Genomic DNA, 16,657 nt, shown 5'->3' on the forward strand with positions numbered 1-16,657 from the left:
TTCAACAATTAACTCAGTCAATTATTTGTTTTCACTTGTTTAATAATTAATTAGTGACTAAAAAAATTAATATTAGATAGCTATATATAGCTACGCTCGTGAAAACCATCAGAATATTAACTTTGCGTGCCTTGTATGGTTCAGAAAAAATTACAATGGCAGAAAATAGGAAAATTAATCTTAATTATGGGAATTAAATAAACAAAACATTACAATTTAAATAACTTTGTGATCCTATAATAGTTGCGTCCAAATACCAGTAAATATATTATTACATTATTAAAGTACATGCACTTTAATTTTCAAGGATAAATAATTAAGGGGAGACACCACTATATGCGGATAACTTTTTAAATTTAATTAACCAAGCCTTTTGTACAATTTTTGTAACATTTTGCAATAGGGGAATATGATTTTAAAGAGTGAGACATATTTATGATATTAAAGTCCCACCTCCTGACAGAATAGTGATTTATGGCATAATGCATTTTATTTATAACAAGAGGGCGGGTTATATATAAAATTTAGACTATAAAAAGGGTGGAAAATTTTTTTAAATCAGGAAAAATTAATTTAATCTAAAAGCAAAAATGTTAACCCTACCAAGGTGCGACCCATCGTACCTTGATTTCAAAGTCTAGTGCTATATCCACTCAGCTACCCGGATTATATTTAAATAATTAATTGAATACTTATGTTTACTAAATAATTAATTACTGTCTATACATGGTATTTCAACAATTAACTCAGTCAATTGTTTATTTTCACTTGTTTAGTATGTATTGCTTCAAGTTAATATGTATTTATATTATTAGTGAGGTCTTAGTTATTGATGGAGGGTTTTTTTCTGCACAAGTTTGTTTGGGTATCTCGCAAAACTGTGCTAGAAATTCACTCAATACATCATAAAAACTATTTGCTGATGAAAATTTGTCAAGACTACACAATTCGTGTATGACAGATTTTTTGTTATTTATTTGAGTGGCATGCCCCCATAATTTAAACTGTGGGTACTTAATAATTAATATTGTTTCTTATTTTATAATTTCTTTTAGATATAAAAATTAATTCTAAAATATATGTCAGACTAAATTGTGCGACGTGTGTTCGCGACTTATTAGTTTTTATGGTAAGATAATAATAATTTTTTTTATTTATTTTAAAATCGACTCAAATAAATATTTTTGTTAAATCCAAAAAATATATTCTTAATCTATCTTCCGAAGAAGAACAAAAGGTGAAAGATATCTGAGAAAAACAAATTTATTAAAATTCAATCAAGAATCTTGAGCTCGAATCACGGTTGAGTCCAATCGTAACACTAAACGAAGGAACCGATTTTGATTTTTTTTTTTTTTTGTTTAAAAGATAATGTGATCGAGAGTGTTCTTATAACTATGTTTCAAGTGCGATTTTAGGGTTCCGTACTCGATAAAAACTAAAAAAGAGACCATTTTTAGATATTCAATCAATTTTGAGTTTTATAAGAGCTGTCTGAAGTCTCGATTTTCAAGACAAACTCAACATTGGATAGTTTTCATTTTAATAAAACTGCAACTATAATAATTACAAAATTTTAAAAGACATCCGAGAAATTTTTCGTGTGCGAAACTCTAAACTCGCATTTAAACCATTTTTGTGAATCTCTAGAGAGTGGCAGCTGCCTCTACCTGCCTCCTTCCTTGGCTACGTCTATGATATTTATCTACATGAGTAGAGATAATATATTCTGTTCATTCATCTTTTTATCAGCAATCACCTTGTAAAGTTATAATAATTTTATTATTTATTGATATTTAATTAATTTTTTATATTAATTTTTATCATAAAAAACTATTTCTTATCTCTTCCGTAAAGTTATATATAGTCCTAGTGCTATCAATCAATCTCGTACGATTTGCAATTTATCTAAATATTTAATTAGAAACATAATAATTTTACGATTTTGTCTTTGCTAATATTAATTCGAAGGGTGTAGACTTTGCACAAAACCAATGGAAAAAATACTCCCAATTAATTTGAATTCTGGTGAATGGGTAGTTCATGAGATTCTAAACAACAGTTATTCGATCCCAACTCCCATTTTTGATATTGCATATTATGTTGCTTTACAAAAACTAGTACATCTATGTAACGTATATTACATCCATGTAATGTGTTTTGCATATAAATACAGAGTGGGCATTGCAAGATGTACCTAAATTGTTCTTCAACTAATAAAAGATGTATTTTCATGACACTTGACGCTGAGTTTGAGTAGTGTCAAATCGTAAAACGCTAAACAATGTTTTTTTCCGAAACGATTTGGTCAATATTATTCATTTGTTTAAAAGAAATTAGTTTTAACAATACCCTACCGGCAACCTGCACTTTTAGGTTCAGGATCATGTTTTCAACGAGATCCGGCAAGAATTTTCCATGCGAAAATTAATCATGGTTAAATGACGAATTTTGCCGGGACTATAAGATTTTGAGTTGCCCTTCAATTTAGCGAGCTGTGCATATACGCTATCTGCCAAACTTTCACACTTCAAACTATATTGTATCCATAGTAAAAAATGTTGATTAGTTCTTGTACTATAATGGTTGCTAATAATTGTTCATTATCACAATTTTAAAACTCAAGTTCAAGTTAGCGCCGCCGTCGCTGAAACTAACATGAATGTTTCTGTTACAAAAATAAATTTTTAATATATACTTTAGTAATCTAGTGCTTCAATATTTACCGTGCATTACATTTGAGGTATAATTTTAGACTTTTTTTAGAAAGTGTTCGAATATCAGTGCTTGCTTTATTTTTTATAAATTAGAAGAGTTTAAGAAAATCAACACAACTTTTTTTTTTTAACAAATATTGGCCCTTTCGGCTACCATTTATTTGGTTTTCGAAAGTATTTACTAGAATTTATTTTTGTTTTTCGAGACTGTTTAACAAGACCATTAGTTGAAGATACTTGCAAATTTTCAATTCTCTATCTCTTATAGCTTTGGAGAAAATGGACACCAAATTTTTGTCCTAATTTGCGCCCTCACGGGTAAACAATGATGTTTACGAAAAAATGTTTCAAACAAAAGTTGTTAATTTTTTTATAATGAACATGTTTTACATTTAAATTTTGTTTTATCTCTAACGGTTTACAAGATGGGTCCTACAAGACCCAATTGACCCATGTTTCTCATTTAGAAACTCAACTGATGAAAATTATGTATAATTTTTTTATAATATACTTTTTAATTTACAGGGATTTAAGCAAAAATGAAATTTACATTCCTGTTTTTCATTTTACTTATAAATGAAAATTATGGAGCACGAATTTTAGGATTATTTCCATTTCAAGGTAAAAGTCATTGGGTTATGTTTGAGGCATTAATGAAAGGTTTAGCTGAAAAAGGGCATACCGTTGATGTTGTTACACATTTTCCACAAAAGAAACCAATACCAAGGTACCAAAATATTAATATTATTATTTTTATAAACCGCGCGCTTTATTTGTAGTCCGTTTCATACATTATTTGGCATTCTGTAATTTTAAACGAAGCAAACTACAAATAAAACGCGCGTAAAATATTGGAGGGTATTAAAAAATAATTTTAAACAAAATTTTTTCCCATTTTAGATACAATGACATAAGTATTGAAGGATCCATGCCACTTTTTGTAAATAATTTAACAGTCGAAGTGGTTTCAGAATGGACTCCAGTAGTTTGCATCGATTTTGTTGCTTTAATGGGGGGTAACCTAGTTTGTGAAACGGTTTTAAATCTAACGAAAATACAAGATCTATATAAATCGAAAGATAAATATGATGTAATCATAACAGAAATATTTGGAACAGATTGTATGCTAGCGTTTGCCCATTCATTCAAAGTACCCACAGTTGCAATTGTAAGTAGCGTGGTTCTTCCATGGATACCAGATCGATTTGGTTTACCAGATAATCCATCGTACATACCAAATTATTTATTACCATTTACGGAAAATATGTCGTTATATGAACGATTTATTAATACAATGTTAAATATTTACTCCAAGTTTAGGTAAGTGCTTATGCAACTTGTAATACATATATGTACTGTTATAATAAAACTGAAGAGTTTGTTTGTATGATTGATGTTTGTTAAAAACGCGCTAATGACTGAAATTACCATTCGATTCGGATTCGAAAACTCCTTTCTATACAGGATAACCAGATTCATGAATAAAAATTACGAGATGTATACGAAAATGCAATAATGTAAGCCAAGGAGTAAAAAAATTGACTATGAAAGTCATTATAATGGATCGACTCAAAAACATTTGATTTATTTCCGGAAATATTAATTTTCTTCAAGAAATGCAAAGGATGAATATTTTAATACTAAAAACTTACGTTTTAGGTTTAATTATCTAACTCTCAGTGAATCAAATAAAATTGTACGTGAAAAATTGGATCCAAACTTACCATCTTTGTCGAATTTTATAAAAAACACAAGTCTATTGATTGTAAACAGTCATTTCAGTATAAATGGGGCCAGACCGATGCCACCAAATGTTGTGGAAGTGGCTGGACTTCATGTTGGAAAACCAACTGGAAAATTACCAACTGTAAGTTGATTGTCATGGCTTAGTTCAAGTGGTTTTTGATCATAATTAGAATCGTTTTTATAGAATTTGGAAAAAGTTTTGAATGAATCAAAGAATGGTGTGATTTATTTCTGTTTGGGTTCAATGATACGAACTGAATCCTTTACAATCGAAAAACAGCGAGCATTATTAGATGCTTTTGGTGAATTACCGTTTACTGTGATTTGGAAAGGCGAAGAAGATAAATTTCCTGCACCAATACCGAAAAATATCTATTTTGATACATGGTTACCACAATTAGAGATTTTATGTATGTATTCAATTTTAATTATTTCATAAAATTATATTTCTTGATCCCCAAACCGAAAGCACGGTCTCGGCAAGGAAGCAATACTCCAACAACCCACTCAAGTTGATTATTTCATGGAAGTCCTGGAGTATGAAATAAAAAGTTTCGCTTCGACTTTTGTTTCTCACAGGCCAGGAAATCTTACTTTCCTGCAATATTATGGACTCTCGAATTAAGGACAAGCACGTTAATTTATGACTAATTTACAAATATTATTAAAGAAATAATTTTATAGGTCACCCAAAAACAAAAGTATTTATTACGCATGGAGGTTTGATGGGTACTCAAGAAGCAATTGCATGTGGAACACCTTTAATTGGTCTTCCATTCTTTGGTGATCAAGATTTAAATATTGGAAAATATGTGGAAAAGGGCATTGCAGAAAAATTATCCTACGAAACTTTAACGAAAACAAATATTTTAAATGCATTAAACAAAGTTTTATACGATCCTAAGTAAGTTAAATAACGTTCGATAAAGTTTGAATGAAATTTTAAAACTTTGTTTATTTTACAGATACGAAAGAAATATGAAATATTTGTCAGAATTATACAAAGATCGACCAATGTCTGCAATGGAAAGCGCAGTTTATTGGATTGAATATGTGATCAGACATAAAGGAGCGCCACATTTACGACCGTACAGTGTGAACTTAACTTGGTATCAATATTACATGTACGATGTTATGTTCATTTCAATAATATTAGTTTTAATTGTTTTAAGTGTTATTTACTTTTTAATTAAATTAATAATTAAACAATTTATTGGTTCTAAGAATCCACATAAACAGAAAACTAATTAATTAGTATTAGGTTACTACTTTATTTTATTTTGTAATTCAATTGTAAATAAATCGGTCTTGTTAACGTTAACATTCATTTGTTAATAGAAATAAATCTTTTTAAAATAATTCATTCTTAAAATATTGCTTTATTTTCTTACCTGTGCAGATCATTACGGGAGAACAATGATATCCTTTTTGACACGACTGATCAAGAACAGGAGTAGGTTCATGAATAAACTCTGAGGTGTCGAAAACGGACATGTACTCCAGCCTTGGTAAATACGTCTCGATATTTCAAGCTATGGAACCACAAGAATAAAACAATATATATTTTATCAGTTTATCAAGCTACTCTCCAAGCACTAAATTCACCTGAAATAAACCCGAAAACTGTTTTGAGTTACAGAAGACCCAAAGAATACAAATATTCGGTTCATTAGCTCGACAGTAAACAATCTCGGAATTATTTCAATTTTGGAGGTTTATATCTATACCTACCTTCTTGATTCAAAACGGCCATCTTTGACTGATATTAAAATCTCGACACATCCATCCCTTTTACATTCACCTTGGAGCCATTAGAATTGTCGATCTGTGATATTAAATTGGTTTTAAAAATATAAACAATCAATCTTTAAACATTTTGTTTTATACATTTATTTTCAATATAATAATTATTCTAAATAGATCATAAATTTTTTTCAAATTAACATTTATTTTTTTTGTTAAATAACATTTAATTTATTTTTAATTTGTTTTTTTTTTAGTAATTAACATCTTTTCATTTATTTTATTTTTTTTTAAATATATTTTTTTTTTTTTATTAATAAAACACAGTAAAGTTTAATAAACAAATACTGATTCTTATTTATTTAAATATGTATGATAGTTAATTGTTTGTATTTATGAATTTATTTTGGAATGACCAAAAGTTATATCACTACCCTAGTCACCATGTTATCCAGGAAATGTAATCATTCAAAAGAGTATGCCATGTTAAAACGTTTCGTTAAATTTATTGTAACATCCTCAGGTATCTAAGTAATAACACATCCTAGCTTAGGTTTTATGTGTGCTATGATTACGTCTTTAGCGAGAGAAAGTCCAGTTAGAATTTTCAAAGAATCGATTTTGAATTTTCGGAATGTTCATATATTTAAGTATATTCTTTGAAAATTTCCAGTTGATCCGAGAAATATTCACGAAGATAAACGCATCAAAAAAATATAATAAAATTTTAATTGAATTTAAACGTTTTTTGATGTGAAACATCTATAGCCGCACGTAAAACCGAGTTCTTTTACGGGGAAATTATTTCATATCCTTGGATAACATTTTTACTAGAATTATGAATATCAATAACGGAATAATTATCACTATAAAATGGTTGTTAAAAAAATTTTCAAAAATCTAAAGACAGTACCGTATTTAAATTGGAATTAATTTTATAAAAAGAGAGGATAGTGCAAACATATATTTTAATAAAATTTGACTTAATCCTCTAAAGTAGTGTGTGTTGCCAAAAATCGAAGACATTTTTAAACACGGATCTGATAACCTTACCAAGGTGCGAACCAGCGTACCTTGATTTCATAGGCAAGTGCTATATCCACTCAGCTACCCGGCTTATATATATGGGATAGACAAAAATAAAACAAAGGAAAGAGAGGAAAGTTTTGGAAAAAAAAAAGAAAGACTTTTCAATTTCTTCACAAGTTTGTTTGGGTATCTCGCAAAACTGTGCTAGAAATTCACTCAATACATAAAAACTATTTGCTGATGAAAATTTGTCAAGACTACACAGTTCGTGTATGACAGATTTTTTGTTATTTATTTGAGTGGCATGCCCCCATAATATAAAACTGCGGGTACTTAATAATTAATATTGTTTCTTATTTTATAATTTCTTTTAGATATAAAAATTAATTCTAAAATATATGTCAGACTAAATTGTACGACGTGTGTTCGCGACTTATTAGTGTTTATGGTAAGATAATAATAATTTTTTTTATTTATTTTAAAATCGACTCAAATAAATATTGTTGTTAAATCCAAAAAATCTATTCTAAATTTATCTTCCGAAGAAGAACAAAAGGTGAAAGATATCTGAGAAAAACAAATTTATTAAAATTCAACCAAGAATCTTGAGCTCGAATCACGGTTGAGTCTGTAGCGGACGCATCTTTCCGTTGGCTATTAATTATTCAATTATAATTAATAGACGAGGAAGGCTGTGACGATGCATTTACCATAACGACATAAATTGTATAAATATTGATTCGATTAATAAATTCTTAACTTTGAGTTTGATTTATTATTTCTTGCGCGTCTTTCAGGAGAAGGTTCAAGTGAAGTCTTCATAAGTCCAATCGTAACACTAAACGAATGAACCGATTTTGATTTTTTTTGTTTGTTTAAAAGATAATGTGATCGAGAGTGTTCTTATAGCTATATGTTCAAGCGCGAGTTTAGGGTACCGTACCCGATAACAACTAGAAAAGAGAGCATTTTTAGATTTTCAATCAATTTTGAGTTTTATAAGAGCTGTCTGAAGTCCCGATTTTTAGACAAACTCAACATTGGATAGTTTTCATTTTAATAAAACTGCAACTATAATAATTATAAAATTTTAAAAGATATCTGAGAAATTTTTCGAGTTCGAAACTCTAAACTCGCATTTAAACCATTTTTGTGAATCTCTAGAGAGTGGCAGCTGCCTCTATCTGCCCCCTCCCCTTGGCGACGCCTATGATATTTATCTACCTACATGAGTAGAGATAATATATTTTGTTAATTCATCCTATTATCTTCTTATCAGCAATCACCTTGCAAAGTCATAATCATTTTCTTATTTATTGATATTTAATTAATTTTTTATATTAATTATTATCATAAAAAACTATTTCTCATCTCTTCCGTAGAGTTATATAGTCCTAGTGCTATCAATCAATCTCGTACGATTTACAATTTATCTAAATATTTAATTAGAAACATAATAATTTTACGATTTTGTCTTTGCTAATATTAATTCGAAGGGTGTAGACTTTGCACAAAACCAATGGAAAAAATACTCCCAATTAATCTGAATTCTGGTGAATGGGTAGTTCATGAGATTCTAAACAACATAGTTATTCGATCCAAACTCCCATTTTTGATATTGCATATTATGTTGCTTTACAAAAACTAATACATCTATGTAACGTATATTACATCCATGTAATGTGTTTTGCATATAAATACAGAGTGGACATTGCAAGATGTACCTAAATTGTTCTTCAACTAATAAAAGATGTATTTTCATGACACTTGACGCTGAGTTTAAGCGGTTTTTTTCCGAAACGATTTGGTCAATATTATTCATTTGTTTAAAAGAAATTAGTTTTAACAATACCCAACCGGGTTACCCACCGGCAATCTGCACTTTTAGGTTCAGGATCATGTTTTCAAACGAGATCCGGCAAGAATTTTCCATGCGAAAATTAATCATGGTCAATGACGAATTTTGCCGGGACTATAAGATTTTGAGTTGCCCTTCAATTTAGCGAGCTGTGCATATACGCTATCTGCCAAACTTTCGCACAGTCGCGCTTATATAACATTCTCGATCACTTACCTAAAAAATGTTGATTAGTTCTTGTACTATAATGGTTGCTAATAATTGTTCATTATCACACTTTTAAAACTCCATATATAATGATTGAAACTATGTGAAGTTCAAGATAGCGCCGCAGTCGCTGAGACTAACATGAATGTTTCTGTTACAAAAATAAATTTTTAATATATACTTTAGTAATCTAGTGCTTCAATATTTACCGTGCATTACATTTGAGGTATAATTTTAGCCTTTTTTTAGAAAGTGTTCGAATATCAGTGCTTGCATTATTTTTTATAAATTAGAAAAGTTTAAGAAAATCAACACAACTTTTTTTTTTAATAAATTTTGGTCCTTTCGGCTACCATTTATTTGGTTTTCGAAAGTATTTACTAGAATTTATTTTTGTTTTTCGAGACTGTTTAACAAGACCATTAGTTGAAGATACTTGCAAATTTTCAACTCTCTATCTTTTATAGTTTTGGAGAAAATGGACACCAAATTTTTGTCAATGATGTTTACGAAAAAATGTTTCAAACAAAAGTTGTTAATTTTTTTATAATGAATTTTTTTTACATTTAAATTTTGTTTTACCTCTATCGGTTTACAAGATGGGTTCTACGGACCCAAGACCCAATTGACCCATGTTGCTCATTTACGAACTCAACTGATGAAAATTATGTATAATTTTTTTATAATATACTTTTTAATTTACAGGAATTTAAGCAAAAATGAAATTTACATTCCTGTTTTTCATTTTACTTATAAATGAAAATTATGGAGCACGAATTTTAGGATTATTTCCATTCCAAGGTAAAAGTCATTGGGTTATGTTTGAGGCATTAATGAAAGGTTTAGCTGAAAAAGGGCATACCGTTGATGTTGTTACACATTTTCCACAAAAGAAACCAATACCAAGGTACCAAAATATTAATATTATTATTTTTATAAACCGCGCGCGCTTTATTTGTAGTCCGTTTCATACGACTTGTTTGCCGTTTCAGCCTTCCTTCTAGAATCATCGTTTTTTCTTATTCATTATTTGTGGCATTCTGTAATTTTAAACGAAGCAAACTACAAATAAAACGCGCGTAAAATGTTCGAGGGAATTAAAAAATAATTTTAACAAAATTTTTTCCCATTTTAGGTACAATGACATAAGTATTGAAGGATCCATGCCACTTTTTGTAAATAATTTAACAGTCGAAGTAGTTTCAGAATCGATGCAATCTCCAGTAGTTTGCATCGATTTTGTTGCTTTAACAGGGGGTAACCTAGTTTGTGAAACGGTTTTAAATCTAACGAAAATACAAGATCTATATAAATCGAAAGATAAATATGATGTAATCATAACAGAAATATTTGGAACAGATTGTATGCTAGCGTTTGCCCATTCATTTAAAGTACCCACAGTTGCAATTGTAAGTAGCGTGGCTCTTCCATGGATACCAGATCGATTTGGTTTACCAGATAATCCATCGTACATACCAAATTCTTGGTTACCATTCACGGAAAATATGTCATTGTATGAACGATTTATTAATACAATGTTAAATATTTACTCCAAGTTTAGGTAAGTGCTTATGCAACTTGTAATACATATATGTACTGTTATAATAAAACTGAAGAGTTTGTTTGTATGATTGATGTTTGTTAAAAACGCGCTAATGACTGAAATTACCATTCGATTCGGATTCGAAAACTCCTTTCTATACAGGATAACCAGATTCCTGAGTAAAAATTACGAAATCTCTACGAAAATGCAAGCCAAGGTTTAAAAAATTTGACTATAAAAGTCATTATAATGGATCGACTCAAAAACATCTGATTTATTTCCGTAAACATAAATTTTCTTCAAGATATGCAAAGGATGAATATTTTAATACTGAAAACTTACGTTTTAGGTTTAATTATCTAACTCTCAGTGAATCAAATAAAATTGTACGTGAAAAATTGGATCAAAATTTACCATCTTTGTCAAATTTTATAAAAAACACAAGTCTATTGATTGTAAACAGTCATTTCAGTATAAATGGGGCTAGACCGATGCCACCAAATGTTGTAGAAGTGGCTGGACTTCATGTTGGAAAACCTACTGGAAAATTACCAACTGTAAGTTGATTGTCATGGCTTAGTTCAAGTGGTTTTTGATCATAATTAGAATCGTTTTTATAGAATTTGGAAAAAGTTTTGAATGAATCAAAGAATGGTGTGATTTATTTCTGTTTGGGTTCAATGATACGAACTGAATCCTTTACAATCGAAAAACAGCGAGCATTATTAGATGCTTTTGGTGAATTACCGTTTACTGTGATTTGGAAAGGCGAAGAAGATAAATTTCCTGCACCAATACCGAAAAATATCTATTTTGATACATGGTTACCACAATTAGAGATTTTATGTATGTATTCAATTTTAATTATTTCATAAAATTATATTTCTTGATCTCCAAACCGAGAGCACGGCCTCGGTCGCAATTTGATCCGAGAAGATCGACTTTTATAAGGAAGCAATACTCCAACAAGCCACTCAAGTTGATTATTTCATGGAAGCCCTGGAGTATGAAATAAAAAATTTCGTTTCGATTTTTGTTTTTCGCAGGCTAGGAAATGACAAGCACGTTAATTTATGATTAATTTACAAATATTATTAAAGATCTAATTTTATAGGTCACCCAAAAACAAAAGTATTTATTACGCATGGAGGTTTGATGGGTACTCAAGAAGCAATTGCATGTGGAACACCTTTAATTGGTCTTCCATTCTTTGGTGATCAAGATTTAAATATTGGAAAATATATGGAAAAGGGCATTGCAGAAAAATTATCCTACGAAACTTTAACGAAAACAAATATTTTAAATGCGTTAAACAAAGTTTTATACGATCCTAAGTAAGTTAAATAACGTTCGATAAAGTTTGAATGAAATTTTAAAACTTTGTTTATTTTACAGATACGAAAGAAATATGAAATATTTGTCAGAATTATACAAAGATCGACCAATGTCTGCAATGGAAAGCGCAGTTTATTGGATTGAATATGTGATCAGACATAAAGGAGCGCCACATTTACGACCGTACAGTGTGAACTTAACTTGGTATCAATATTACATGTACGATGTTATGTTCATTTCAATAATATTAGTTTTAATTGTTTTAAGTGTTATTTACTTTTTAATTAAATTAATAATTAAACAATTTATTGGTTCTAAGAATCCACATAAACAGAAAACTAATTAATTAGTATTAGGTTACTACTTTATTTTATTTTGTAATTCAATTGTAAATAAATCGATCTTGCTAACGTTAACATTCATTTGTTTAATAGAAATAAATCGTTTTAAAATAATTTATTCTTAAAATTTACTTACCTGTGTATTGTAAGGGCCATTTGAAATTAAAATATTCGACAGATTTGAGAACAACGATATCCTCTTTGACAGCCAAGATACAATAATCTGGTACAGAAACGGGCCAAGAACCCGATCGGAAACTGGAGTAGGTTCATGAATAAACCTGAGTTATTGAGAACGGACATGTACGCCAGCCTTGGTAAATACGTCTCGATATTTCAAGCTATGGAACCACAAGAATAAAACAATTTATATTTTATCAGTTTATCAAGATACTCTCCATCAAGCACTAAATTCACCTGAAATAAACCCGAAAACTGTTTTGAGTTAAAGAAGACCCAAAGAATACAAATATTCGGTTCATAAGCTCGACAGTAAACAATCTCGGAATTATTTCAATTTTGGAGGTTTATACCTATACCTACCTTCTTGATTCAAAACGGCTATCTTTGACTGATATTAAAATCTCGACACATCCATCCCTTTTACATTCACCTTGGAGCCATTAGAATTGTCGATCTGTGATATTAAATTGGTTTTAAAAATATAAACAATCTTTAAACATTTTGTTTTATACATTTATTTTCAATATAATAATTATTCTAAATAGATCATAAATTTTTTTCAAATTAACATTTATTTTTTTTGTTAAATAACATTTAATTTATTTTTAATTTGTTTTTTTTTTAGTAATTAACATCTTTTCATTTATTTTATTTTTTTTTAAATATATTTTTTTTTTTATTAATAAAACACAGTAAAGTTTAATAAACAAATACTGATTCTTATTTATTTAAATATGTATGATAGTTAATTGTTTGTATTTATGAATTTATTTTGGAATGACCAAAAGTTATATCACTACCCTAGTCACCATGTTATCCAGGAAATGTAATCATTCAAAAGAGTATGCCATGTTAAAACGTTTCGTTAAATTTATTGTAACATCCTCAGATATCTAAGTAATAACACATCCTAGCTTAGGTTTTATGTGTGCTATGATTACGTCTTTAGCGAGAGAAAGTAGAGTAAGCAGTTTGTTTAAGGTGTTATATCATCCAGTTAGAATTTTCAAAGAATCGATTTTGAATTTTCGGAATGTTCATATATTTAAGTATATTCTTTGAAAATTTCCAGTTGATCCGAGAAATATTCACGAAGATAAACGCATCAAAAAAATATAATAAAATTTTAATTGAATTTAAACGTTTTTTGATGTGAAACATCTATAGCCGCACGTAAAACCGAGTTCTTTTACGGGGAAATTATTTCATATCCTTGGATAACATTTTTACTAGAATTATGAATATCAATAACGGAATAATTATCACTATAAAATGGTTGTTAAAAAAATTTTCAAAAGTCTAAAGACAGTACCGTATTTAAATTGGAATTAATTTTATAAAAAGAGGGGACAGTGCAAACATATATTTTAATAAAATTTCACTTAAGCCTCTAAAGTAATGTGTGTTGCCAAAAATCGAAGACATTTTTAAACACGGATCTGATGTTAATGTGAATAAATTTCCGAAAGAAAGATTTTTTTTCAAAATAAATGTATAATTTTTTTGTTTGTTTTTTGCTAAATGAAAAACAAAAATATAAAAAAAAACGCAAAACAATTTTCTTTCTTCAAGTCTATTTTCATGGAAGCATAATTAAAATTTGTTCTGTTATATACAATTAACGAGAGTGTGTACTTGGAAAATATTTGAGATGGAAAAATTACGAACGCTCATTTGAGGGGGGAGGGGTACTCTTCATTTATTCAAATCGTCAAATTGGTACAGTAATGATTTCAAAAATTTGTTCTTTATGAAACAAGGCTGTTTCTAACGAAAATTTAGTTCATGTGACTACTAGATAAATAATTTCCGACTGAAAAATTGCCGAGAATCGGCGAAATGATTCTTCGTATGCCTAAATCCCTACATTTTTCAGAGATTTTGGCGGTAGTTCGAGAACTACTCATCTAGTCGTAAAATGTCTGAGATTTTTAAGTTTTCAGAGTAATTATGGCCCACAAAATACAAAAATCGCGTTCACCTTGCAATTCGTCGAGTATTTATTTATAATTTCGCCCCAAATGAATAATTTTGGGGAAATTATTTTAGGTTGTTTGATGAGCGTTCATAATGTATAACGATGTAATGATTTTTTTAAAATAGTACATAGATAAAACATTATTTGAGATACATACAAATATTTTCTATTTTCTTTTAAGATCTATTTATTTAGCTTAAAGATAGATTTTTAGCTTAAACATAGACTTCTTTGCTTAAATATCTTAAAATATTTTATTATGAGATAACTTTGTTTAGATCTATGTTTTTAAAAACACACTTTTAAATTCGATATTCGAGAAAATTATTATATATATATATATATCTTTTCGTGTGGATTTTTTAGAGATTATTTTATGGTTTTTATCCACAATGAATTCGATCTAAAAAAAATTGATCTTTTCAATATGATCGACATTAATATTTTTGTTGAAAATTCAGTTAAAAAATGACCACAAGCTGTTAAAATGTTTTTTTTTTGAGTTTTCTGAATTATTCTAAAAATTGTTATCAACAAATAATACAAGGTGACACAAAAGTCACACACTTATTTTAAAATTTGAATTCTACACTTGAATTTTCAAATTTTGACATTAGATTCTTAATATGTACTTGTGAGATTTTGTTTCTGATATTTTTATTCGACTACAAAAAATAAACTTTTTGAAAGTTATTCCAGTTTTAGATGTGGTGCATAATTTTTGCGACAACTTGTATATACGTCATAAAATTCTACAATGTTTTATAATTCTACAGAAATATTTCTGGTTTTTAATTCATATATATTGGGCAGTTTGCCCTGGTGGGAAAAATATTTTTCCGAATAAGAAGAAAGAATAAGTCTTAGAAACTCTGAAAGTCTTAGGAACTTTGAATAACTCTTATAACTCCGAATTCGTTATTCAGAATTTCTAAAGACATTTTCATAGTTTCTTCAAATAGTTTTTCCACAAAGGTGGCTACGGCATATCATGTGAATCTTCAATTTTAATTCATTCGACAACAAAAATTTCTAGGTAAGTCAGCCAGGCTAACGTAATGTTGCGACTTCCCTCAATAGCAGCGCAATAACTATCGCTCTTTAATATTTCATTTGCCGCAGCCAAACTGTTCCAAATACGCGTGGAACGTTTTGTGTAGATTACAAGATTTTTATAATTCAACATTTTCTCAAGTTTAAAAAGATCTCTGATATAATTTTCAAAAAAATTTCGCCTAACTCTCAACTCAACGACTAGGATTTTCGCATATGGTTCAAACAACAATACAAATAATGAAAACCCCTTTTTTAAAACAATTATTGAAATTAGAACGCGCTCTTTTAGTTTAAGAATCGATCGTAGTAAATTCTTTCTGATAATAACTAAAGTTTTCAAGTTTTATTGTACTTGAAGAGGTGTACAAGTTCCTGAAAATGGGGGCTACAGTGCTCAAAAAGAAACGAAGCTTCATCTCGATAGACATGAGGCGAGATTCACACACAAGTTTATTTGAAGAGGTGTCTCATATGTCATTAACGAAGGAAGAAGAGGAAAAGAGTTTTTCGGTTCCGGAACGTTTCGCAAGACCTTCTGCTCGCGTAGATTTGGAGGTTATTTTGCAATGTCCAGGGTTCGATAGCAGACAAGGTCGATGTAAAAAGATTTGATTAAAAAGACAACTTTAGTTTAATCAGAAAGGCATACCCTAAAATCAACTCTGCTACAATCTCTTTTTTCTTATAAATCATATCTGTTGTTTCTAATATCGTTCTTATATTTAAAAATTACGCATATTTCTGAATATGCGCACAAAAATTTAATTTATTTTATTTAAATAGAAAAATACTATGATTCAATTACCATCTAAATAAAATGCTCTCTAAGCTTACGTAGGAAAAGTTTCAAGGATTCAAATGAGCATATTTTCCTGGGTACTTATTATTAAAGCTACTTTGTAAGGAAAAAAAGTGAGATTT

The 16,657-nt window shown here is 29.1% G+C and overlaps 1 protein-coding gene across 1 annotated transcript; it reads left to right on the forward strand.

Moving 5' to 3' along the window:
* Positions 1-2,646: 2,646 nt before the first annotated feature.
* Positions 2,647-12,633, forward strand: LOC123300327. Its single transcript, XM_044882884.1, has 13 exons — positions 2,647-2,743; positions 3,243-3,444; positions 3,618-4,037; positions 4,377-4,584; positions 4,648-4,873; positions 5,148-5,367; positions 5,429-5,708; positions 10,017-10,207; positions 10,436-10,861; positions 11,193-11,400; positions 11,464-11,689; positions 11,958-12,177; positions 12,239-12,633. The coding sequence occupies exons 2-13, from the start codon at positions 3,257-3,259 to the stop codon at positions 12,522-12,524; spliced, it is 3,099 nt and encodes a 1,032-aa protein (XP_044738819.1). The 5' UTR covers positions 2,647-2,743; positions 3,243-3,256; the 3' UTR covers positions 12,525-12,633.
* Positions 12,634-16,657: the final 4,024 nt, after the last annotated feature.

Source organism: Chrysoperla carnea, chromosome 5, assembly GCF_905475395.1.
Source record: "Chrysoperla carnea chromosome 5, inChrCarn1.1, whole genome shotgun sequence".
In the NCBI taxonomy this organism is placed as follows: domain Eukaryota; kingdom Metazoa; phylum Arthropoda; class Insecta; order Neuroptera; family Chrysopidae; genus Chrysoperla; species Chrysoperla carnea.

Coding starts and splice junctions, on each gene's coding strand:
- LOC123300327 (XM_044882884.1), top strand. CDS start 3,257: ATGAAATTTACATTCCTGTTTTTCATTTTACTTATAAATGAAAATTAT. Junction 4,038..4,376: donor AATATTTACTCCAAGTTTAG/GTAAGTGCTTAT, acceptor CTTACGTTTTAG/GTTTAATTATCTAACTCTCA. Junction 4,874..5,147: donor ACCACAATTAGAGATTTTAT/GTATGTATTCAA, acceptor ATAATTTTATAG/GTCACCCAAAAACAAAAGTA.